Raw genomic sequence first — 25,678 nt, 5'->3', positions numbered from 1 at the left:
TCCCTTCATTGACATTACTATGAGTATTCATAACATAACATCACTTTATTAGCCCTATACAAATTCTTGCATTAGGAATTTGTCTTTTCTCACACCTCAGCTTGCTCTCCATGAGACACACAGACAGGGAGAGAAGCCTGGGGTCAGAGCACAGACAGACAGAGTAAGATTCCTCTGCCGGCCGCAGGATTTGAACCAGTAACTTTCCAGCCACAGGTGCAGATCCTTAGCCACAGAACCACTACTCCATCCCCACAGAACCACTGCTTCAGTAATGATAAAGGGTAATGTAAATCAATGTATATTATTAATATGCTTATATATCAAATATCTAATTATTCATTCATCATCATTCAGGTGGGGCTGCACATTGGCCATTAGAAGTCCCCATTACCTTTAAAGCACTTTGTGTGGAGTGTCCAGAAAAGCGCTATATAAGTGTAAGCAATTATTATTAATTATTATTAATCAGTTTTATACTAATAATAAAACAGTGCGCGAGTGAGCAACATTTAAGTTTAAATATGTACAGATGTGTGCTCTGGCACGTTTTATTTTGAAAAAAACACTGGTAGGGGAACAAAACTGCAAACCCCACAACACCTCATGACACCATGTTCCAGTCCGCCCAGCGGCCACATGACACTATGAAGTCCTTTTCCATCTCCAGTCATCCCAAGAACAATGGAAACCCCATTGAATTCGCCTACAACTCCCAGTACCCCTTTCAGTGCAGCATGGTGGGGGCGGGGAAAGGAAGGGGGCGGTGGTCAACAGTAGGGTCAAAGGTCTCGTCCGCCATGTTGATTTGTAGTTTTCCATTAAGCGTTTCACAGCAGTAGACAACAGCGACGAAGGGGAGCGAAAACTACAAGTCCCAACGGGCACGGTCCCGCCCCTGTCAGGGGTGAAAGGGAGGGGGCGACCCCGTGTCCGCCATGATGTTTTTTTTTCCATTTTTAATTTTTTTTTTCATTTTTTATTCAAGACAAAAAATGGAGAACGTCCATCGCCGTGGTGTTTCTGAGAGGGCAGGAGAGACAAACGTGCCTTGGAACTAAAACCATGAAGCGGTTTTGACAATTTACCGTGAAGCACGAGCGCGGCTCAGCCCTGTTCGTCTGTCGTTTCCTTTTTTTTGTTTCATTTTTGGTGGAGCAGCAGGCGACCATATTCGAAACAAATTCCTGTGCTGCTCGGAAAAATTACCTACAGAATCCAGCTTTTCCCCCCCCGTTTGACGCCAGCGTGACCGCCGCCTGAGCTGCGTCTCCGGCCAGTGGCGGTTCCCGTGTGTAAAATTAAACCAGCCGAGGACCTGAGCGGTGCGGGCAGAGCACCCGAACCCCGAAAGGACGCGAGGAGACCGGGGGGAGGCAGGGCAGCGGCGAGCAGAGACCGGCGATGGGCTCGCAGTTTCGCTTTCGCCCAAAATAAGGAGACAGACCATGCATCCGTCCGTCTGCCGGGGACCGGGTCGCGAGTGACCGAGGACAGAGAGCGAGAGACCCGTCACGATAAGACTCCCTCCCCTCCCCCTACTGCTGTATCATTTCATTTTATTTTTTAAATTAAACCCCCAAAGTTGTTTGAATGCCCGAACTAGGAGCATGCGCCTCGGAACCAGCAGGTAAGCGATGCCTCGTTTTGTGTCCATCGTGTGTGTCTCTCTCTCTGTGTGTGTGTGTATGGGGGACTGAGATGCCCTGTTATTACACGAGGAAGAGCGAGGAGGAGGAGGGACGGAGGTGTGTAGATCGATTGCGGGGTTTTGTTGATCGATTCCTTCATAAGACCTAGTATGTTATCCGCAGCTGTGGGTGATCATAACAGGAGGCCACGCTTTGTGTGTGTGTGTGGGGAGTATCGGGAGGGGGGATCTGAGGTTGCACGAAGGACAGAGCAGGGAATGGGAATCGGGGCTCTACCTATCTGAGGGATGAGTTGAGAGAGCCCCAGTCGCGAGTGGCGTGGAAGAACCGTGTGCGTGGATCCGCCGGGAGGCACTGCGTCTACCCGGTCTGCCTGGGAGGAAGTGAGGGCAGATCAGCACCCTGGAGCAGGGAGTTCAGCTGGGGTCCTGGGACACTCGGCACCCCGGCATGACCTGGAGGGAGCTCGGCGTCTCCTGTCTTCTCTGCAACTGGTCGCAATCCTGAAGTGTATCTAAATTCCTGTTCCTGCCGCTGGACAGGTATGGTGTGATTGTAAGAGTCCACTGGTGCTGGACAGGTACAGTGTGATTGTTAGAGTATACTGGCGCTGAACAGGTGCAGTGTGATTGTTGGAGTACACTGGCGCTGGACAGGTGCAGTGTGATTGTTGGAGTACACTGGCGCTGGACAGGTGCAGTGTGATTGTTGGAGTACACTGGCGCTGGACAGGTGCAGTGTGATTGTTGGAGTACACTGGCGCTGGACAGGTACGGTGTGATTGTTGGAGTACACTGGCGCTGGACAGGTACAGTGTGATTGTTAGGGTACACTGGCGCTGGACAGGTACGGCATGATTGTTAGGGTACACTGGCGCTGAACAGGTACGGTATGATTGTTAGGGTACACTGGTGCTGGACAGGTGCAGTGTGATTGTTAGAGTACACTTGGGCTGAACAGGTACAGTGTGATTGTTAGAGTATACTGGTGCTGAACAGGTGCAGTGTGATTGTTAGAGTACACTGGCGCTGAACAGGTACAGTGTGATTGTTAGAGTATACTGGTGCTGAACAGGTGCAGTGTGATTGTTAGGGTACACTGTCGCTGAACACGTACAGTGCGATTGTTAGGGTACACTGATGCTGAACATGTACACTGGCGCTGAACACGTACAGTGTGATTGTTAGGGTACGCTGATGCTGAACAGGGGCAGTGCGATTGTTAGGGTACACTGTCGCTGAACACGTACAGTGCGATTGTTAGGGTACACTGATACTGAACATGTACACTGGCGCTGAACACATACAGTGCGATTGTTAGGGTACACTGATGCTGAACAGGGGCAGTGGGATTGTTAGGGTACACTGGTGCTGAACAGGGGCAGTGCGATTGTTAGGGTACACTGACGCTGAACACGTACAATGCGATTGTCAGGGTACACTGGCGCTGAACACGTACAGTGTGATTGTAAGGGTACACTGGCGCTGAACACATACGGTGTGATTGTTAGGGTACACTGGTGCTGAACAGGGGCAGTGCGATTGTTAGGGTACACTGGCGCTGAACACATACGGTGTGATTGTTAGGGTACACTGGCGCTAGACAGGTACATTGTGATTGTTAGGGTACACTGGTGCTGAACAGGGGCAGTGCGATTGTTAGGGTACACTGGTGCTGAACAGGTGCAGTGTGATTGTTAGGGTACACTGGCGCTGGACACGTACAGTGCGATTGTTAGGGTACACTAGCGCTGAACATGTACGCTGGCACTGAACACATACGGTGTGATTGTTAGGGTACACTGGTGCTGAACAGGTACAGTGCGATTGTTAGGGTACACTGGCACTGGAAAGGTATGGTGTGATTGTTAGGGTGCACTGGCGCTGAACAGGTGTGGTGTGATTGTTAGGGTGCACTGGCGCTGAACAGGTGTGGTGTGATTGTTAGGGTGCACTGGCGCTGAACAGGTGTGGTGTGATTGTTAGGGTACACTGGTGGCTGAATATGCAGTTTGTTTTCTCAGTGTTAGTGGCAAAGGAAATCAAATAGTAATGGAGACATCACAGTTACTCTTACTATATTATTAGATGTTGTATTTACAGTAATATTTACTGCCGTTGCACTAAGAGCAGGGCACTTGGAGTTTCAGCAACAGCAGGGCACTAGCAGTTGCAGCAGCAGCAGGAGCAGGGCACTAGCAGTTGCAGCAGCAGCAGCAGCAGGGCACCAGCAGTTGCAGCAGCAGCCCCAGGGCACTAGCAGTTGCAGGAGCAGCAGCAGGAGCAGGGCACCAGCAGTTGCAGCAGCAGGAGCAGGAGCAGGGCACCAGCAGTTGCAGGAGCAGCAGCAGGAGCAGGGCACCAGCAGTTGCAGCAGCAGGAGCAGGAGCAGGGCACCAGCAGTTGCAGGAGCAGCAGCAGGAGCAGGGCACCAGCAGTTGCAGCAGCAGGAGCAGGAGCAGGGCACTAGCAGTTGCAGGAGCAGCCCCAGGGCACTAGCAGTTGCAGGAGCAGCCCCAGGGCACTAGCAGTTGCAGCAGCAGGAGCAGGGCACTAGCAGTTGCAGCAGCAGCAGCAGGAGCAGGGCACCAGCAGTTGCAGCAGCAGGAGCAGGGCACCAGCAGTTGCAGCAGCAGCAGCAGGAGCAGGGCACCAGCAGTTGCAGCAGCAGCAGCAGCAGCAGGGCACCAGCAGTTGCAGCAGCAGTAGCAGCAGGGCACCAGCAGTTGCAGGAGCAGCCCCAGGGCACTAGCAGTTGCAGCAGCAGGAGCAGGGCACCAGCAGTTGCAGCAGCAGCAGCAGGAGCAGGGCACCAGCAGTTGCAGCAGCAGCAGCAGCAGGGCACCAGCAGTTGCAGCAGCAGCAGCAGCAGCAGGGCACCAGCAGTTGCAGCAGCAGCCCCAGGGCACTAGCAGTTGCAGCAGCAGCCCCAGGGCACTAGCAGTTGCAGCAGCAGCCCCAGGGCACTAGCAGTTGCAGGAGCAGCAGCAGCAGCAGGGCACCAGCAGTTGCAGGAGCAGCAGCAGCAGCAGGGCACCAGCAGTTGCAGCAGCAGCAGCAGGAGCAGGGCACCAGCAGTTGCAGCAGCAGCAGCAGGGCACTAGCAGTTGCAGCAGCAGCAGCAGCAGCAGCAGGGCACTAGCAGTTGCAGCAGCAGCAGCAGCAGGGCACCAGCAGTTGCAGCAGCAGCCCCAGGGCACTAGCAGTTGTAGCAGCAGCAGCAGGGCACCAGCAGTTGCAGCAGCAGCAGCAGGAGCAGGGCACCAGCAGTAGCAGCAGGGCACCAGCAGTTGCAGCAGCAGCAGCAGGAGCAGGGCACCAGCAGTTGCAGCAGCAGTAGCAGCAGGGCACCAGCAGTTGCAGCAGCAGCAGCCCCAGGGCACCAGCAGTTGCAGCAGCAGCAGAAGGAGCAGGGCACCAGCAGTTGCAGCAGCAGCAGCAGCAGGGCACCAGCAGTTGCAGCAGCAGCAGCCCCAGGGCACCAGCAGTTGCAGCAGCAGCCCCAGGGCACTAGCAGTTGCAGCAGCAGCAGCAGCAGGGCACCAGCAGTTGCAGCAGCAGCCCCAGGGCACTAGCAGTTGCAGGAGCAGCAGCAGGAGCAGGGCACTAGCAGTTGCAGCAGCAGCAGCAGGGCACTAGCAGTTGCAGCAGCAGCAGCAGCAGCAGGGCACTAGCAGTTGCAGCAGCAGCCCCAGGGCACTAGCAGTTGCAGCAGCAGCAGCAGCAGCAGCAGCAGGGCACTAGCAGTTGCAGGAGCAGCAGCAGCAGCAGCAGGAGCAGGGCACCAGCAGTTGCAGCAGCAGTAGCAGCAGGGCACTAGCAGTTGCAGGAGCAGCCCCAGGGCACTAGCAGTTGCAGCAGCAGGAGCAGGGCACTAGCAGTTGCAGCAGCAGCAGCAGCAGCAGCAGCAGGAGCAGGGCACCAGCAGTTGCAGTAGCAGCAGCCCCAGGGCACCAGCAGTTGCAGTAGCAGCAGCCCCAGGGCACTAGCAGTTTCAGTAGCAGCAGCAGGGCACTAGCAGGTGCAATTGCAGCAGCAGCAGGGCACTAGCAGTTGCAGCTGCAGCAGGGAATAGGAATAGGTGTTGCAGCTATAGCTGCCACAGGTAACTAGCTGTTGACTGGCTTGGAGCGAGTGAGCTTTGTGCTCATGGCTGGGGACCGAGCCCTGTCCCACCCCTGCTATCCTGTCAGACTGGAATGGGCTGGGCAGCTGCTTCACTCTGGCAGAGGGAAAGAGGGAGGGAGGTTTAGAGAGGAAACTCCCATTTGTGCTGATCTTGGGCAGAGTCTCCCGTCTTTTCTCTCTTGGTTTCTCCTCCCTTCTGTTTCTCTAGTGACATTCCTCTCTTTTTGTTCCCCTCTTCTCCTGCTCCTCTCTCCTCTTTCCTCTCTCTGTCTTCATCTGTTTGGTCTCTCTGTAGTTGTGGTGACGAGCTGCTTGTTTACCATGAGGAGGAGGCCTGTCTTTCTGGAGTGTAGGCACCATGTGGGCTGTCCTTGACCAATTCTGAGACAGCCTCTTCCCAGCAGTCTGACCCATGCAGACTCTGCAGGAGCGCTCTACAGTCCCAGATAGATGGGGGGGCCCATCCCCTCCCAGGGCGCCGTTAAATTACAGCGGTCGGTCTGTCGACCTGTCCTGTTAGCCCAGTGTAGCGTGGGTCCAGTGCCGGGGCCTGCTGGGCCATTCACCCATGGAGACGTGTTTGAATGGGAAGTTGCGTTATAACATGATGGTGTTAGTAAGAACCGTTAGTGTCAGGCAAAACATGCAGGAGGTCGGTCCTGTTAAAATAGCCCCTGTTTCACAGTTAGTAGTTTATTCATCCCAGGAGCTCATCCAGTTTGTTGCTTGAAAGGGTACACACTTGTTCCACGGTCCCACCACTCTTTGTGTGAAGTAGTGCGTCCTGTTCTCAATTTCAAACGCTTTTCCCTTTTGTTTCCGCTTGGTCCCTCTGGTTAGTGCTTCACTGTTGGTTCTGAAAAAACATCTGATGGGTTGGCTCAGTTTTGAGGTTCGGTGCGTGAGGCAGAGGAGGGGGACAGTTTAAAGGGTAAACTTAGCCCCTGTACCAGATTGAGGCAGAAAATACAACCAGTTTGTTTTGGGAAGGAAAAAAATAGCTTTTCTAAAAAAAATGATGAGAAAATTAAAAAACTTGTGGGGGAAAAATCTCCAAAAAACAGAATCTCATGTATACCCCCTTTTGAAAGAAACATTCGAAAAAAACTTTTGAGGATTTTGAATACATGCATCTTTGTCCCCTCACGGTGTTCCATGTTCAAAACTAAAACGGTTCAGACTTTGCCTTCAGACTACAGAAACAGACTCAGTTTCTTCAGCCTGTCAGTGTGGGACACTCCCTTCAGACTAAAGAGACTCAGTTCCTTCAGCCTGTCAGTGTGGGACACTCCCTTCAGTTTCTCACCAGGCCTCTCTTATGTTCTGAAATCATTACACATTACACATTTCTGTGGAGGTTTGTCGGGTGTGTTTCAGCTACTGCAGCAGTGTGGCCCTCTAATAATTCATTTATCATTTGCTACACTTTCACTATGGCCTTAGCCATTCTGGGATTTCATCCTTCTTTCAGGGCAGTGTTAATGTACTGGAGTGTCCAGTCAGTCAGTGTGTCTGTATGAACCCCTCTCTCTCAGTGCAGTGTTAATGTACTGGAGTGTCCAGTCAGTCAGTGTGTCTGTATGAACCCCTCTCTCTCAGTGCAGTGTTAATGTACTGGAGTGTCCAGTCAGTCAGTGTGTCTGTATGAACCCCTCTCTCTCAGTGCAGTGTTAATGTACTGGAGTGTCCAGTCAGTCAGTGTGTCTGTATGAACCCCTCTCTCTCAGTGCAGTGTTAATGTACTGGAGTGTCCAGTCAGTCAGTGTGTCTGTATGAACCCCTCTCTCTCAGTGCAGTGTTAATGTACTGGAGTGTCCAGTCAGTGTGTCTGTATGAACCCCTCTCTCTCAGTGCAGTGTTAATGTACTGGAGTGTCCAGTCAGTCAGTGTGTCTGTATGAACCCCTCTCTCTCAGTGCAGTGTTAATGTACTGGAGTGTGCAGTCAGTCAGGGTGTATTTAACTCCCTGTTTCTCTCTCAGTGTGTGCAGTGCCAGTTGAAGCAGGCAGTGGGGATGTCTGGCAGTAAGGCTCTGGGCGGTGCCCGGCGGCGCAGGACGCGGTGCCGGCGATGCCAGGCCTGCATGCGGACAGAGTGCGGAGAGTGCCACTTCTGTAAGGACATGAAGAAATTTGGTGGGCCGGGGCGCATGAAGCAGTCCTGCCTGCTCCGACAGTGTACTGCAGTAAGTACAAGAAATTTCCTAACCGACCCGCTGTCTCTCCTGAACACCCAGTCAATCCGCTGTCCCTCCCGGATGTGGTGCCTGACCGGCTTTGTATTCTGTATGCCGTGCCTGTGCGACCCGTGTCTTTCCTGTACGTGGTGCCCAGCCGACCTTCTGTCTATCCCTTCCCTCTGCTTAACCAAACCGTTGTCTCTCCCTGATACTACACCCAACTGATCTGCTGTTTCCCCTAGACATGCTACCTAAGGGACCTGCTGTCTCTCCTAGACCTGGTGCCCGAATAACTCGCTGTATCTCCTCTACACCCTGACTGCTTGATTGATCCACTGTCTCTCCCCTAACCTGCCTGACCGATCTGCTGTCTCTCCCGGACACCCTTCCTGACTGACCCGCTGTCTGTTCCCTATACCCTTCCTGACTGACCCTCCGTCTCTCCTTAACATTGTGCCCGATGACCTGCTGTCTCTCCCGGATGCTGTGCCTGATGACCCACTGTCTCTGCCCTACACCCTGCCTGATCAATAAGCTATCTCTCCTCTACACACCGCCTGTCCAAAGCTGTGTCTTCCCCTGATGTCGTACCCTACCGATCAACTTTCTCTCCCCCACACCATGCCTGATCAACCCGCTGTCTCTCCCCGGTGCTGTAGCTTACCGACCTGCTGTCTCTCCCGGATACGTTGCCTGACGAACCCACTGTCTGCCTCTGCCCTGCACCCTCTCACCTGTGTTGTGTCCCCTCAGCCAGTGCTACCCCACACAGCCGTGTGCCTGTCCTGTGGTGAGGCTGGGAAGGAGGACACGGTGGACTCGGAGGAGGAGAAGTTCAGCCTGTCCTTGATGGAGTGTACCATCTGCAACGAGATCATCCACCCAGGCTGCCTCAAGGTGGGTGCCCCTGCGCGCACACATGCACCCCTCTGCCTTGTGTCCCTCGCGCCTGCCCCTGGCAGAGAAGGTGAGCAAGCGCAGGTAGAGATCGGTCACAGCATGGAGCCAGCTCCGGTAGTGAAGGGTGGTATTGATTAGTCACAGCCGTGAGCCAGCGCCGGTAGTGAAGGGTCACAGCCGTGAGCCAGCGCCGGTAGTGAAGGGTCACAGCCGTGAGCCAGCGCCGGTAGCGAAGGGTCACAGCCGTGAGCCGGCGCCGGTAGTGAAGGGTCACAGCCGTGAGCCGGCGCCGGTAGCGATGGGTCACAGCCGTGAGCCGGCGCCGGTAGTGAAGGGTCACAGCCGTGAGCCAGCTGAAGGGTCACAGCCGTGAGCCGGCGCCGGTAGCGAAGGGTCACAGCCGTGAACCGGCGCCGGTAGCGAAGGGTCACAGCCGTGAACCGGCGCCGGTAGCGAAGGGTCACAGCCGTGAACCGGCGCCGGTAGTGAAGGGTCACAGCCGTGAGCCAGCTGAAGGGTCACAGCCGTGAGCCGGCGCCGGTAGTGAAGGGTCACAGCCGTGAGCCGGCGCCGGTAGTGAAGGGTCACAGCCGTGAGCCGGCGCCGGTAGCGAAGGGTCACAGCCGTGAGCCAGCTGAAGGGTCACAGCCGTGAGCCGGCGCCGGTAGCGAAGGGTCACAGCCGTGAGCCGGCGCCGGTAGCGAAGGGTCACAGCCGTGAGCCGGCGCCGGTAGCGAAGGGTCACAGCCGTGAGCTGGCGCCGGTAACGAAGGGTCACAGCCGTGAGCCAGCTGAAGGGTCACAGCCGTGAGCCAGCTGAAGGGTCACAGCCGTGAGCCAGCTGAAGGGTCACAGCCGTGAGCCGGCGCCGGTAGCGAAGGGTCACAGCCGTGAGCCGGCGCCGGTAGCGAAGGGTCACAGCCGTGAGCCAGCGCCAGTAGCGAAGGGACACAGCCGTGAGCCGGCGCCAGTAGTGAAGGCTCACAGCCGTGAGTCAGCTGAAGGGTCACAGCCGTGAGTCAGCGCCAGTAGCGAAGGGACACAGCCGTGAGCCGGCGCCAGTAGTGAAGGCTCACAGCCGTGAGCCGGCGCCGGTAGGGACTTTCTAACACCCCTTGTCTCTGTGTTGCAGATGAGCAGGGCTGAGGGCATTATCAATGACGAAATCCCCAACTGCTGGGAGTGTCCCAGGTGCCACAAGGAAGGCAAGACAAGCAAGGTGAGTAAGGCTGCTGCTGCAAGAGGTGCTGAAGGACCTCAAGGGGGTCCTGTATTTGAGGGGGCGTTGTGAAAAAAGTGAAGCCATTTTGGATGCAGTTTGAAAAATGTAGGATTGATGGCAAAATTTGTTTATAGACTAAGAGGCTCTAAAAGATTTTACCTTAAGAATGCCACTGCATACCAGTGTTTACGCTTTTAGCAGTTGTCAACCCTGGTGTCCTGACTGGTCACTACAGATCCCAGGACACCGTCAGTAAGAGTAGGGGTGTCCTGACTGCTGGTCAGTACAGATCCCAGGACACTGTCAGTAAGAGTAGGGGTGTCCTGACTGGTCAGTCCAGATCCCAGGACACTGTCAGTAAGAGTAGGGGTGTCCTGACTGCTGGTCAGTCCAGATCCCAGGACACTGTCAGTAAGAGTAGGGGTGTCCTGACTGCTGGTCAGTCCAGATCCCAGGACACTGTCAGTAAGAGTAGGGGTGTCCTGACTGGTCAGTACAGATCCCAGGGCACTGTCAGTAAGAGTAGGGGTGTCCTGACTGGTCAGTCCAGATCCCAGGACACTGTCAGTAAGAGTAGAGGTGTCCTGACTGCTGGTCAGTCCAGATCCCAGGACACTGTCAGTAAGAGTAGGGGTGTCCTGACTGCTGGTCAGTCCAGATCCCAGGACACTGTCAGTAAGAGTAGGGGTGTCCTGACTGGTCAGTACAGATCCCAGGGCACTGTCAGTAAGAGTAGGGGTGTCCTGACTGGTCAGTACAGATCCCAGGACACTGTCAGTAAGAGTAGGGGTGTCCTGACTGGTCAGTCCAGATCCCAGGACACCGTCAGTAAGAGTAGGGGTGTCCTGACTGCTGGTCAGTACAGATCCCAGGACATCGTCAGTAAGAGAGGGGGTGTCCTGACTGGTCAGTACAGATCCCAGGACACCGTCAGTAAGAGTAGGGGTGTCCTGACTGCTGGTCAGTACAGATCCCAGGACACTGTCAGTAAGAGTAGGGGTGTCCTGACTGCTGGTCAGTACAGATCCCAGGACATCGTCAGTAAGAGAGGGGGTGTCCTGACTGGTCAGTACAGATCCCAGGACACCGTCAGTAAGAGTAGGGGTGTCCTGACTGCTGGTCAGTACAGATCCCAGGACACCGTCAGTAAGAGTAGGGGTGTCCTGACTGCTGGTCAGTCCAGATCCCAGGACACTGTCAGTAAGAGTAGGGGTGTCCTGACTGCTGGTCAGTCCAGATCCCAGGACACTGTCAGTAAGAGTAGGGGTGTCCTGACTGCTGGTCAGTCCAGATCCCAGGACACTGTCAGTAAGAGTAGGGGTGTCCTGACTGCTGGTCAGTCCAGATCCCAGGACACTGTCAGTAAGAGTAGGGGTGTCCTGACTGCTGGTCAGTCCAGATCCCAGGACACTGTCAGTAAGAGTAGGGGTGTCCTGACTGCTGGTCAGTACAGATCCCAGGACACTGTCAGTAAGAGTAGGGGTGTCCTGACTGCTGGTCAGTCCAGATCCCAGGACACTGTCAGTAAGAGTAGGGGTGTCCTGACTGCTGGTCAGTACAGATCCCAGGACACTGTCAGTAAGAGTAGGGGTGTCCTGACTGCTGGTCAGTCCAGATCCCAGGACACTGTCAGTAAGAGTAGGGGTGTCCTGACTGCTGGTCAGTCCAGATCCCAGGACACTGTCAGTAAGAGTAGGGGTGTCCTGACTGCTGGTCAGTACAGATCCCAGGACACTGTCAGTAAGAGTAGGGGTGTCCTGACTGCTGGTCAGTACAGTGTCAGTCAGAGTTGGACTGCTGGTTAAACTAAGGCCCCGATATGACATACCTTCATTCTCCTCCTCCTGCAGGACCAGGGAGATGGCTCTGGGAAGCGGCGGACAGACAATGGGGAGGTGGGGCGCTGGAAGCTGACGGACGACCCCCCTCCAAACAAGAAGAAGCCCCCCGCCCCAGAAGAGGGGGGGCAGGGAGGACACAAGCGCAAGAAAGAGAAGGAGCTGCCCCAGGAAAGTGGGCCTAAGAAGAAGGTGAGGAAGGGAGAGGGCTGTGTGTTTGGGTGGTAGGGGTATCCCTCTCTCACTCCTGTCTGTCCCTTAGCGCGTCGGTGTATCCCTCTCTCACTCCTGTCTGTCCCTTAGCGCGTTGGTGTATCCCTCTCTCACTCCTGTCTGTCCCTTAGCGCGTCGGTGTGTCACTCTCTCACTCCTGTCTGTCCCTTAGCGCGTCGGTGTATCCCTCTCTCACTCCTGTCTGTCCCTTAGCACGTCGGTGTATCCCTCTCTCACTCCTGTCTGTCCCTTAGCGTGTCGGTGTATCCCTCTCTCACTCCTGTCTGTCCCTTAGCGTGTCGGTGTATCCCTCTCTCACTCCTGTCTGTCCCTTAGCGTGTCGGTGTATCCCTCTCTCACTCCTGTCTGTCCCTTAGCGTGTCGGTGTATCCCTCTCTCACTCCTGTCTGTCCCTTAGCGTGTCGGTGTATCCCTCTCTCACTCCTGTCTGTCCCTTAGCGTGTCGGTGTATCCCTCTCTCACTCCTGTCTGTCCCTTAGCGCGTCGGTGTATCCCTCTCTCACTCCTGTCTGTCCCTTAGCGTGTCGGTGTATCCCTCTCTCACTCCTGTCTGTCCCTTAGCGTGTCGGTGTATCCCTCTCTCACTCCTGTCTGTCCCTTAGCGTGTCGGTGTATCCCTCTCTCACTCCTGTCTGTCCCTTAGCGCGTCGGTGTATCCCTCTCTCACTCCTGTCTGTCCCTTAGTGTGTCGGTGTGTCACTCTCTCACTCCTGTCTGTCCCTTAGCGTGTCGGTGTATCCCTCTCTCACTCCTGTCTGTCCCTTAGCACGTCGGTGTATCCCTCTCTCACTCCTGTCTGTCCCTTAGTGTGTCGGTGTATCCCTCTCTCACTCCTGTCTGTCCCTTAGTGTGTCGGTGTGTCACTCTCTCACTCCTGTCTGTCCCTTAGCGCGTCGGTGTATCCCTCTCTCACTCCTGTCTGTCCCTTAGCGTGTTGGTGTATCCCTCTCTCACTCCTGTCTGTCCCTTAGCGTGTCGGTGTATCCCTCTCTCACTCCTGTCTGTCCCTTAGCGCGTCGGTGTATCCCTCTCTCACTCCTGTCTGTCCCTTAGTGTGTCGGTGTGTCACTCTCTCACTCCTGTCTGTCCTTTAGTGTGTCGGTGTGTCACTCTCTCACTCCTGTCTGTCCTTTAGTGTGTCGGTGTGTCACTCTCTCACTCCTGTCTGTCCCTTAGCGTGTCGGTGTATCCCTCTCTCAGTCCTGTCTGTCCCTTAGTGTGTCGGTGTGTCACTCTCTCACTCCTGTCTGTCCCTTAGCGCGTCGGTGTATCCCTCTCTCACTCCTGTCTGTCCCTTAGCGCGTCGGTGTATCCCTCTCTCACTCCTGTCTGTCCCTTAGTGTGTCGGTGTGTCACTCTCTCACTCCTGTCTGTCCCTTAGCGTGTCGGTGTGTCACTCTCTCACTCCTGTCTGTCCCTTAGTGTGTCGGTGTGTCCCTCTCTCACTCCTGTCTGTCCCTTAGCGCGTCGGTGTATCCCTCTCTCACTCCTGTCTGTCCCTTAGCGTGTCGGTGTGTCTCTCTCTCACTCCTGTCTGTCCCTTAGCGTGTCGGTGTATCCCTCTCTCACTCCTGTCTGTCCCTTAGTGTGTCGGTGTGTCACTCTCTCACTCCTGTCTGTCCCTTAGCGTGTCGGTGTATCCCTCTCTCACTCCTGTCTGTCCCTTAGCGTGTCATCGGTCATGCTAATAAAGCACCTTGAATTGAATTGAATTGAAATTGTCTCTTCATCATCCTGAGTTTGTTTTCTCTCTTGCAGGTTAAAGGAGGCCGAGAGAAGCACCTCAAGAAGGTACACAGCTCAGAGTGAGGACGCTGGTCAGAACCCCAGTGCAGTGTGCACCCCTAATCTTAACACAGCTCAGAGTGAGGACGCTGGTCAGAACCCCAGTGCAGTGTGCACCCCTAATCTTAACACAGTTCAGAGTGAGGACGCTGGTCAGAACCCCAGTGCAGTGTGCACCCCTAATCTTAACACAGCTCAGAGTGAGGATGCTGGTCAGAACCCCAGTGCAGTGTGCACCCCTAATCTTAACACAGCTCAGAGTGAGGACGCTGGTCAGAACCCCAGTGCAGTGTGCACCCCTAATCTTAACACAGCTCAGAGTGAGGACGCTGGTCAGAACCCCAGTGCAGTGTGCACCCCTAATCTTAACACAGCTCAGAGTGAGGACGCTGGTCAGAACCCCAGTGCAGTGTGCACCCCTAATCTTAACACAGCTCAGAGTGAGGACGCTGGTAGCTTCTACAAATGTCCTTTCCTTATCTAGCATCCAAATTCTTTCCCAAAAGAAACTCCTCAGTCCATTCTCAATAAGGACTCAATAAGTCCATGCAGTGCTTATTGAGGGGTTTTGCTTCCTTCCTAGAGAGCACAGGTTGATGGCCACTGTAAGCTCCCACTTCCTGGTTTTTAAATGTCACCCGACATTATGTTCCACCAATTGGTCAGGCGGCAGAGGATGGCAGGTCATGGCCCCACTGCCTTCTGGGGAGTGTAGTCTGGTTGAGAGCTGCCATCTTATCCCCACCTGCCGCCCATCTTGTAACACGCACAGCTAGACGAAGATGTGACCCTCTGGGGATGTTTTTCCCGCTGTTGTCCAAACTGTTGAGTGGCTTTGCCGTGAGAAATTCAGACTGCTGCAAGGGCGCAGTACGACCGTGGTGAGAAGGTGAAAACTCCAGCCCTGTGGTTTGCGGAGCTGGAAGGAGGGGGGCGTTTTCTTTCCAGGGGGGCAGCGCTGGCTCACGGTCCGAGCGTGCGCCGTGCGACCGTTCCCCGTTTGTCCGACTGCCGTTTTGGACTGTCCTCCGCGCCCAGTTCCCCCGTCTCGCTGACAGGGTCTATGAGAGCTTCTCTGACCAGCCGAAGATCAGCCCAATTACGACAGCCGCAAATTAACACGGTTAACTAGCTCTGGGGTGGGAAATCGAGGTAACGTTCTCCTGTGTGACGGCCGCAGGGAAGCCCAGACCTGCCTCTCTCAGCCTGTCCCAGGCAGGTGGGAGGTGCCGGGGACCTCTGTCTGACCTTTTCTCTCTCCGTCTCGGCACAGAAGCAGAAGCCAAACTCCTCCTCGGACTCGGCCGGAGGCAGCGGCGCCGGGGGTCCCCCGCCCCCCCCCTCCTCCTCCTCCTCCTCCTCGCAGGCCCCCGCGGGTTCGGACGCCGGCCCGAACCCCAGCCCCGCGCTGGCCCCCCCGGGCGCCGCCTCGCAGGCGGCCGACCAGCGCTCGCACCAGCGCGAGAAACTGGAGCGCTTCAAGCGCATGTGCCAGCTGCTGGAGCGCGTGCGCGACTCCAGCTCCTCCAGCTCCTCCAGCTCCGAGTCCGAGTCCGACTCCGACTCCCAGGGCTCCGAGGACCGGGCGGGCGGCGGCGGCGCCTCCGAGCCTGGCTCGCCCGCCGCCGGCCCCAACAACAGCAGCAGCAGCAACAACAACAGCGGCGGGCGCGGCCGAGACCGAGACCGAGAGCGGGAGCGCCGCCTGGCCGAGCTGGGGTTCAGCGCCAGCGAGGACGAGGAGGACGAGGAGGAGGAGGAGCGGGCGGCGGCGGAGGAGGAGGAGGGGGAGAGGAAGGCGGGGGGCGAGGGGGAGAACGAGAGGCCGCGGCGGAAGAGCGAGGGGGACAGGGACAGCCAGAGGGGCCGGGGGCTCGCCAAGGGGTCGGCGGAGGAGGAGGACCGGAAGCCGCCCCTGTCGCCGCCCCCCTCCCCGCTGCCCCCCCCCTCCTCCGGGCCCCACCCGCCCACCGCCTCCTCCCTGCACCCCAACCCGCCCCCCTCCCACCCCGTCATCAAGCAGGAGGCCAAGCGCAACGGCTCGGAGACCCGCAACGGGCGCACGCGGGCGGGCACGAGGGAGAGCGCCGCGCAGGAGAAGGAGAACGCCAACGCCAACCACCGCCGGGGCAAAGGGGGCAACCGCAAGATCCGGCAGCAGCCGGGCCAGCAGAACCAGGCCCCGGCCTCCGGCCCGACCCAGAACACTAGCGCCAACGGGGGCGGCGGCGCTGGGGGGGGGGGCTCCCACCCGGGACCCAACAACAGCCAGGCCTCCGGCCAGCTGCCCAGCCCCCCCGGCCGGCTGGCCGCCCGCTCCCAGCTGCTGAAGCGCGCCCCCCCGCCGGGGCCCGCCCCGCCCCCGCGGCCCGTGCAGATGGAGAGGCACCTGGTGCGCCCCCCGCCGGCCTGCCCCGAGCCCCACTGCCTGCCCCTGGACTGCGGCGCCTCCCACGTCATGCAGCGCGACGTCTGGCTCAGCGTCTTCCAGCACCTCACCCAGCGCGAGCTCTGCGTCTGCATGAGGGTCTGTCGCACCTGGAGCCGCTGGTGAGCAGCGGGCTGGGCGCAAGGGCGGCTCGGAGGGGTTTCACGCTTTCTTTACTCCTCTGCCTCTCCCTCCCTCTGCCCACTCCCTCTCTCTCTCTTTCTTTACCTCTCCCCTTCCCCCTTTTCACTGTCTGCCCTCTCCCTCTCTCTCCCTCTCTCTCCCCCTCTCTCCCTCTCTCTCCCCCTCTCCCCCTCTCTCTCCCCCTCTCCCCCTCCCTCTCCCCCTCCCTCTCCCCCTCTCTCTCCCCCTCTCCCTCTCTCCCTCTCTCCCTCTCCCTCTCTCCCTCTCTCCCTCTCCCTCTCTCCCTCTCTCTCCCTCTCTCTCCCTCCCTCTCTCTCCCTCTCTCCCTCTCTCCCTCTCTATCTCTCCCCCTCTCTCCCCCTCTCTTCCCCCTCTCTCCCCCCCCCCTCTCTCTCTCTCCCTCCCTCCCTCTCTCTCTCTCCCTCCCTCTCTCTCTCTCACTCTCTCCCCTGTCTCCCTTAGGTGCTGTGACAAGCGGCTCTGGACCCAGATTGACCTGAGCCGGCGGCGCTCCATCACCCCCCCGATGCTGAGCGGGATCATCCGCCGGCAGCCCGTGTCCCTGGACCTGGGATACACCAACATCTCCAAGAAACAGCTCATGTGGCTGATCAACCGGCTACAGGGTGAGACCTGCCGCTGGTCGCTGGCCGCTGCCCCCCGTCTCTCCCCGCTCCCCGCTCACTGCTCGCTGCTCTGCCTCTGTGCCAGGTCTGCGGGAGCTGGTCCTGTCGGGCTGCCCCTGGTCGTCCGTGTCGGCGCTCTGCTCGGCTCTGTGCCCCTGCCTGCAGGCGCTGGACCTGCGCTTCGTGGAGGATCTGAAGGACTCGCAGCTCCGGGAGCTGCTGGCGCCTCCAGCTGAGACACGCACAGGTCAGACACACACTGCTGATCCCCTGTGCACTCACACGTGCTTGGTTTGTCTGTATGAGCCCCCCTCTCTCAGTGCAGTGTTAATGTACTGGAGTGTCCAGTCAGTCAGTGTGTCTGTATGAACCCCTCTCTCTCAGTGCAGTGTTAATGTACTGGAGTGTCCAGTCAGTCAGTGTGTCTGTATTAACCCCTCTCTCTCAGTGCAGTGTTAATGTACTGGAGTGTCCAGTCAGTGTGTCTGTATGAACCCCTCTCTCTCAGTGCAGTGTTAATGTACTGGAGTGTCCAGTCAGTCAGTGTGTCTGTATGAACCCCTCTCTCTCAGTGCAGTGTTAATGTACTGGAGTGTCCAGTCAGTGTGTCTGTATGAACCCCTCTCTCTCAGTGCAGTGTTAATGTACTGGAGTGTCCAGTCAGTCAGTGTGTCTGTATGAACCCCTCTCTCTCAGTGCAGTGTTAATGTACTGGAGTGTCCAGTCAGTCAGTGTGTCTGTATGAACCCCTCTCTCTCAGTGCAGTGTTAATGTACTGGAGTGTCCAGTCAGTCAGTGTGTCTGTATGAACCCCTCTCTCTCAGTGCAGTGTTAATGTACTGGAGTGTCCAGTCAACCTCTGTCTGTTTCACAGGCCACACCGAGAATCGGGGGCGGTTCCAGAATGTGGCAGAACTCCGGCTGGCAGGTTTGGAAGTGACGGACAGCTGTGCTCGCTTGCTCGTGCGATACCTTCCCCACCTGACCAAGCTGGACCTCAGCCAGTGTCCCCAGGTCACTGACCAGGCCGTCCACACGCTGACCGCTCCCACCTCCCCGCTGAGGGACACACTGACACACGTTAACCTCTCAGGTACCGAGGCTCGATGGGAGCGACGCCGTGAGAGCCGCCGTGACGCTGCGGGGGCCGTGTCTGTATTCACTCCCTCCCCGTGTGTCTCCCAGGCTGTGCGAGGGTCACCGACCAGAGCCTGGCGCTGCTGCGGCGTTGTCCGTCCCTGTGTCGTGTGGACCTGCGCTCCTGCCGCTTGGTGTCGCCCGACGCCTGTCAGCACTGGGCCCAGAACTGCGCCCGCTTCTCCTGCCCCGAGGACAGACTGCTGCTTAAGAACAGCTAACGGGCACACACTCCCCGCCACCGAGAGAGGGAGAGAGAGAGACGGCATCGTTCGCTCCTGCTCTGCTCGCACTCATGGGACGGGCCCAGAGAGAGAGAGAGAGTGGTACCGGGATCGAGAGGGAGTGAGACTGTGACACCGGGATCGAGAGGGAGGGAGAGAGTGTGACACTGGGATCGAGAGGGAGGGAGAGAGTGTGACACCGGGATCGAGAGGGAGGGAGAGAGTGGTACCGGGATCGAGAGGGAGGGAGTGAGACAGTGTGACACTGGGATCGAGAGGGAGTGAGACAGTGTGACACCGGGATCGAGAGGGAGGGAGTGAGACAGTGTGACACCGGGATCGAGAGGGAGGGAGTGAGACAGTGTGACACCGGGATCGAGAGGGAGTGAGACAGTGTGACACCGGGATCGAGAGGGAGTGAGACAGTGTGACACCGGGATCGAGAGGGAGTGAGAGAGTGAGACAGTGTGATCGAGAGGGAGGGAGTGAGAGAGTGTGACACTGGGATCGAGAGGGAGGGAGAGAGTGAGACAGTGTGATCGAGAGGGAGGGAGTGAGACAGTGTGACACTGGGATCGAGAGGGAGTGAGACAGTGTGACACCGGGATCGAGAGGGAGGGAGTGAGACAGTGTGACACCGGGATCGAGAGGGAGGGAGAGAGTGTGACACTGGGATCGAGAGGGAGGGAGAGAGTGTGACACCGGGATCGAGAGGGAGGGAGAGAGTGGTACCGGGATCGAGAGGGAGGGAGTGAGACAGTGTGACACTGGGATCGAGAGGGAGTGAGACAGTGTGACACCGGGATCGAGAGGGAGGGAGTGAGACAGTGTGACACCGGGATCGAGAGGGAGGGAGTGAGACAGTGTGACACCGGGATCGAGAGGGAGTGAGACAGTGTGACACCGGGATCGAGAGGGAGTGAGACAGTGTGACACCGGGATCGAGAGGGAGTGAGAGAGTGAGACAGTGTGATCGAGAGGGAGGGAGTGAGAGAGTGTGACACTGGGATCGAGAGGGAGGGAGAGAGTGAGACAGTGTGATCGAGAGGGAGGGAGTGAGACAGTGTGACACTGGGATCGAGAGGGAGGAAGAGAGTGAGACAGTGTGATCGAGAGGGAGGGAGGGAGTGAGACAATGTGACACCGGGATGGAGAGGGAGGAAGAGAGTGAGACAGTGTGATCGAGAGGGAGGGTGAGTGTGGCATCACGAGTGGGAGAGGGAGTGAGAGAAACTGGCACTGTGAGTCAGGGAGTGAGACACTTGATGCAGGAGGCAGAGAGTGAAAGGGGGAGAGTGTGACGTACAGAATGAGTGAGTCACAGGAGACACACTGCTACCTTCCACTCCTGCTGTAGAGTTGGCAGTGGGCAGCAGAGACAATGAGAGAGAGGGACAGTGATCGGGCACTCTATCTCCCTATATCCCAGGCCAGCCGTGTGAAGCACTCACCTTCAGGAGCACTGAGCAGCCAGGTGCATCACCAGAAGGCCAGTTACAGGGCACTGTGGGTGCTGATGGCACACAAGATGCAAGTAAAGCAGCGCATGCCTGCCGCCTGCTGGCACGTTTTTGTCATTATTACTGCTGTGTTAATGTTGGGCACACAGATCAGCTATCATCCCCTCTCTGACTCGCCTCCCTGCAGTCCATTTTCTCGGTCCTTCGAGAGCAGGGCCAGACAGTTGTCAATTCTCAGTCACTGCACTGGTCCTGGTGTGGGCTAGAGGTCGCTGGTCTGACCCTGGGATTCACTCTTAATGCATCTCACGCTGACAGCAGCTGACAGCAGGGAGGGACGCCGCTCTTGCAAAGAGTGAAAGAGGAGCAGCCATGAGGTGGCGCAGAGGCAACAACGGTGTGCGCTGACAATTCCCGGTTCCCAGAGGAAAAGGAGGAGAGAAATCGGTGACCCCGAGGTCAGGTTACAGATCGTAGACCAGGGGTATACATGCAGTATGCCTTTTGATCACATAGTGAAGAAATAGAGGTGTGACTTGAAATGAAGGCTCGGCCGTCATTTAAACTGTGAAGTACATTCCTGCTTGGTCATCCCATCCCCCCGGGCCGAGCCCTCCTGTTGTGGCAGCGGTCACTGCCTGCGAGAGAGGGGGCTGACCAGGTTTCTCCGCTCCTGTCCTGGGGGACCCGCCGTGTCTCCTGGTTCTCATTTCGGCTGAGCTCTTGAATCCCCGCTGCTCATCGATGCCTTGAATTGAACTGCAGGCTTGTTCGGCTGTCGCTGCACACTGCCCTTGGCTTCAAACAGGCCAGACTGCAGGGTGTTTCATTTACGGCTTTGGCATACAGACCTTTGTTCAGACTTTCCTCAGCTTGCTCTTTTGCTTCCTTAATTCATACTAGGTTGAATAGCTAATGGTAAATGGGCACAGGTGGGAGTGACACTGCATCAGACACGTGTGGAATTCAGTGGGGATAGGGCATTTAATGTGTGCCACCCACAGTGTGGAGTGCTACTGTATCAGACACACCCACAGTGGGGAGTGACCCTGTATGAGACACACCCATAGTGGGGAGTGATCCTGTATGAGACACACCCACGGTGGGGAGTGATGCTGTATCAGACACACCCAGAGTGTAGCGTGATGCTGTACTAGACACGCCCACAGTGGGGGAGTGGCCCTGTATCAGACACGCCCATGGTGGGGAGTGACCCTGTGTCAGACACGCCCACGGTGGAGAGTGATGCTGTATCAGATACATCCAGAGTGTAGAGTGATGGTGTATCAGACACGCCCACGGTGGGGAGTGGCCCTGTATCAGACACGCCCACGGTGGGGAGTGGCCCTGTATCAGACACGCCCACGGTGGGGAGTGGCCCTGTATCAGACACGCCCACGGTGGGGAGTGGCCCTGTATCAGACACGCCCACGGTGGGGAGTGGCCCTGTATCAGACACGCCCACGGTGGGGAGTGGCCCTGTATCAGACACAAGGGTGGTTGGTTTCGGCTCACTCACTGAACGAGGGAACCTGCAGGACCAGAGCCAGGTCCTACTGCCCTGAAGCAACATCCTGAGCAGAGTACAGGTGGACAGCTGTGAGACTTAACAGACCTAGCGAGGATAATTATCATGATGGCAGTGTAAAGCTGGCAGTGGGCACCAGAGAGAGTGAGAGAGAGGAACCGTGGTCTGTCCTTCCTTTCCAGATGTAAAATAAGACGCCTTTCCAGTTGTAAAATAAGGAACCCCAAAATCTGACTATCGAATGTTCTTAGGAAGATGCTGCTATAAGAGGTGATGTGGTTACTAGGTGCTATGATTTTGCCACGGGTATTTTGAGAAAGGGTCATGGGTAGATCATGGGGGGGAAAAAACAGTCATGTGAATGTACACGTCATGTGGGTTTCTTTACATCCGTACCGCATTGAACAGCAGAATTTGGCCCATCGGTGAAATGAACTGCAGAAGGGACAATAGCCACTTGCACGCTTTTTCAAGTTTTCAGGGGCACTCCATTGTAGGTATGACACTAATGTTTCTCAGGGAGCATTCCAGAGCCGGGCTGCGTCGGCGTTCTGGAACACGTGATGGGAGTGTTAGAGGTGGGGAAAAGTCCTCTCCCCGTCCATGAAACCTCTGTCCCGTGCTGCGCTGGATTTCGTGCTCTTGCCTGCCCGTTCAAGGGCCGTGCGGCCCCCCGTCGTCTCTGGCGGCAGTTCCCAGCCTGTGGGCGGTGGCCCCCTTGTGGTCAGTGAAGCTACTGCAGAGGGTCTGCGGGAAAACGCCGTCATGACCTGGATGGAGACAGATCCTCCCTCTCCGTCCTGACGTCCTGTCTGGGAAGTCTGGCACTGTCGAAGTGGAGAGTAATTCCCAGTTAGAGGTGTGCACAGTGGTCAGCTTTGCCGTCTTGCAGCGTGGGGGGCCCCGAGTTCAAATCCGGACCTGGGGTGCTGTATGTGCGGAATTTGTATGTTCTCCCTGGGTTTGCCTAGGTTTCCTCCCGGTGTCCCGGTTTTCTTTCTCCATAACTTTAAATCTCTCTGACCGCTCCAGGGCAAAATGTAATCTCTAAAGGTTACAACTCACTCGATCAGTGAACTCTTAGCCGAATCTGGGTTCAGGTACCTGAAGAACAAAGCCCGGCAGAGACAACTGGGCTGAGGACACCAAGGTCATTTCTCAGCTCTTGTGTATCGGGGTGCTCAGCGAACTCTGTAGCAGAAGGAGAGCGCCTCCAGCAATCTTGGAGTTGTCCTGTTTCTTTTTGCACTGCGTCAGTGATATTATTGTCCTTCTGTACGAGCGTGCGCGTCAGGCCCTGCGTGAGGCACAATGCCAGACTACCTGGTACAGCTGTGGCTTGTGGCTGTGCCGTTCTTTGCTTGGTATTGTGCTACAGCTACAACTACAAACCCGATAGTTTGGAGACGTGCTGTATGGACACCTGCAGGAGACGCTGTACCTCCTTTCAGGAACAGTCGTGCCAGGGATTTTAGTGGAGTGGTCTATACGAAGGGTAGCGTGTCAGAGAGTGCAGGAACACCAGTCAGATTGGAAGGAACTGAAATGGTGTTGGCACAGTGCTTATGTTGTGCGCATAAGAAACTGTGCACGTGAGTGAGAAAGCCTGTGGTGAGATTCTTGTGTGTGTCCATGCAGCAGTGTGAGATTCTTGTGTTTGTCCATGCAGCCTGTGCAAGATTCTTGTTTGTGGCCGTGCAGCAGTGTGCGAGTGTGAGATTCCTGTGTGTGTCCATGCAGCAGTGTGAGATTCTTGTTTGTGGCCATGCAGCAGTGTGCGAGTATGAGATTCTTGTGTGTGTCCATGCAGCAGTGTGAGATTCTTGTTTGTGGCCATGCAGCAGTGTGCAAGAGTGAGACTCTTGTGTGTGTCCGTGCAACAGTGTGTGAGTGTGAGATTCTTGTGTGGCACTGCACCATGTGTGAGGTTCTTGAGTGTGACTGTGCAACAGTGTGTGAGAGATTCTTGTGTGTGGCCGTGCAGCAGTGTGTGAGTGTGAGAGACTGTGTGTCTGCATACAGCGTGTCCATGTGTGAACACAAACCCAGGGAACTGGGTGGAGTGACCTCAGCCCATTTCTCACCTAATCCCACCCCAAACGGGAGCCCGCGAGTCCAGAGCCTTGGCGCCTTGGCCGACGAGTCCTCCTAGCTCGTGCAGGGCAGCCAGGGAGCAGAAGCGATCGGATCGAGCAGAGTCCGGGATCGCAGGCTTGGTGGGACAGCACCGGAGAGAGCGCCCCTTAGCCTCCCACCCCCATCACTACATGTGCCATTTCAGGGACTTATTCTTCGTCTGTTTCTCTTTCTTTCTTCAGCCAGTTCGGCACCGCTCTCCCTCTCCGTCCCACGGGGAGGAGGGGAGAGAGGGAGCCCTTGTGCTCGACAATGCACTGAACCGTACTGGAGCCAACCGGGCTGGACTGGGCCGGACTTTGCTGAGGTGGTCTGGACTGCACTGCATTGTATTGTGTTCGGTGCAACTTTGCCTAGACTGTGTTGTGGTGTGTACTGAGCTGGCCTGATGTACTGTACCGTGCTGTGCTGTGCTGGACTGCAGTGCATTGTATTGTACTAAACTGATCTAGACTCTGTTGCACTGAACTGGACTGTTCTGTTTTCTGTCCCGGTTGGCTTTAAACGCAACTGAACTGTATTGGACTTCCTACTATGAGTACTCCACACACTTGTATTTGACTGGACGGTTGTCTTTTATTGTACTGGACTGGTCTTATTATATACTGTACTGGAACTGAAGGGTTATTATTGTACTGGACTGTGCTATACTGTGTGGGAACAGAATGGGGAGTATTGGACTGGATGGTGCTATACTGTGTGGGAACAGAATGGATAGTATTGTACTGTACTGGATTGTATTATTCTGTACCGCCCTTTCTGATCCCCTCTTGTACTGGACCAGTCTGTATCCTACTGTACAGTAACAGAAGGGGCAGTATTGGACTGGACCATATTATATTGTCCAGCTTCTTCTGATACTGTGCAGGAGAATGCAGCCTGGTCCAATTTAATATAGGAACAGCATGGACAGTATTGGATTGGACCATATTATTATGTATTGTCCATGCTGTTCCTATATTATATTGGACCAGGCTGTATTCTGCTGTACCATAACAGAATGGGTAGTATTGTACTGTACAGGACTGTATTAATACTAAATGGCAACAGAATTGGTAATATTGTACCGTATAATTCTATATGCGTGCAGAATGGGCAGTATTTACTGTGCTGGACTGTAATATACAATATGAGAGCAGAATGGGTAGGACTGGGCTGGACTGTATCAATACTGAACTGCCCGTTCTGTTCCCATATTGTACTGATATGGGCTGCACTGTTCTGTACAGATGCAGAAACAGCAGTACTGTACTGGGCCGAACAGTTTAGCCTGACTCAGGGAAGTGTCGTACAGAAGTGTTCACTGAGCTGTGAGCTGGACCTGCTTTTAGATGAGTGTCCTGGAGGCTGGTATGTGTTTCTGAACTGTATGTTACTTTTCCGGGCGGCGGTGTCTTGTCTTGGCTTTGGTTAGGTGCCCGGTGCTGTCGACTGTACTGGGCCATATTGGGCCAACTGCACAGAGGAGATGGACACTGTGGACTGCCCCGTCTTGTACTGAGCTCTTCTGTTCCACATTTGGTTTACTGTGGTTTGGACCGTGTTGTACTTCACTGTTTTGAACTGTACTGATCTGTTTTACTTCATTCGTGGCTCTATAACGCCATGCTGGGCTGTATTGTACTGTTCTGGACTGGACTGAGCTACATGGTACTGGACTGGACCATATCGGACTGGACTGACCTCAGCTCGCTGTCTCTTGTCGGACCTTGCCAAAATTCCAGCTTCCCTCTATCGGGGGGGGGGGCTTTTATTGATTGTTCTTTTATTTTGTCTGTTTTATAATTTTATTTTTTTATCCTGCTTTTCTTTTTCTTCCATTTTTTTTTGTTGGTTGCTGTTTCATGAACATGACAAAAAAAAATCCCAAAACAGATGGGAGAGAGATTGAGAGAGAGAGAGAAGCACTCACCTCTAAGAAAAGACTTTCCTCGGGAAATGAACAAAAAACGTTTGACAAAATGAAAAAAAAAATCAAGGCAGCTACTTAAAGGGTAACTACTGTACAAAAGAGAAAATAATGAAAAAGTGGAAATAAAGGAGATGGGCTTGTTTTTA

At 55.8% G+C, this 25,678-nt stretch overlaps 2 protein-coding genes across 2 annotated transcripts in view; both read left to right on the top strand.

The window, feature by feature from the left end:
- The window catches only part of LOC102689789 (butyrophilin subfamily 1 member A1-like), a 402,034-nt gene that overhangs the window by 134,044 nt on the left and 242,312 nt on the right, over positions 1-25,678 (top strand). The gene's annotated exons all lie outside the window — the stretch shown is intronic.
- Positions 951-25,678, top strand: LOC107077274 (F-box/LRR-repeat protein 19). The gene is made up of 11 exons (XM_069188047.1): positions 951-1,630; positions 7,761-7,964; positions 8,712-8,855; positions 9,991-10,077; positions 11,931-12,110; positions 13,911-13,943; positions 15,211-16,487; positions 16,972-17,135; positions 17,221-17,382; positions 18,010-18,228; positions 18,321-25,678. Exons 2-11 carry the CDS (start codon positions 7,794-7,796, stop codon positions 18,491-18,493), a joined length of 2,610 nt encoding a protein of 869 aa, XP_069044148.1. The 5' UTR covers positions 951-1,630; positions 7,761-7,793; the 3' UTR covers positions 18,494-25,678.

The sequence above is a fragment of the Lepisosteus oculatus genome, chromosome 4, assembly GCF_040954835.1.
Source record: "Lepisosteus oculatus isolate fLepOcu1 chromosome 4, fLepOcu1.hap2, whole genome shotgun sequence".
Classification (NCBI taxonomy): Eukaryota; Metazoa; Chordata; class Actinopteri; order Semionotiformes; family Lepisosteidae; genus Lepisosteus; species Lepisosteus oculatus.
The sequence above is the reverse complement of the archived record's forward strand: the minus strand, read 5'-3'. Positions and strand labels throughout refer to the sequence as shown.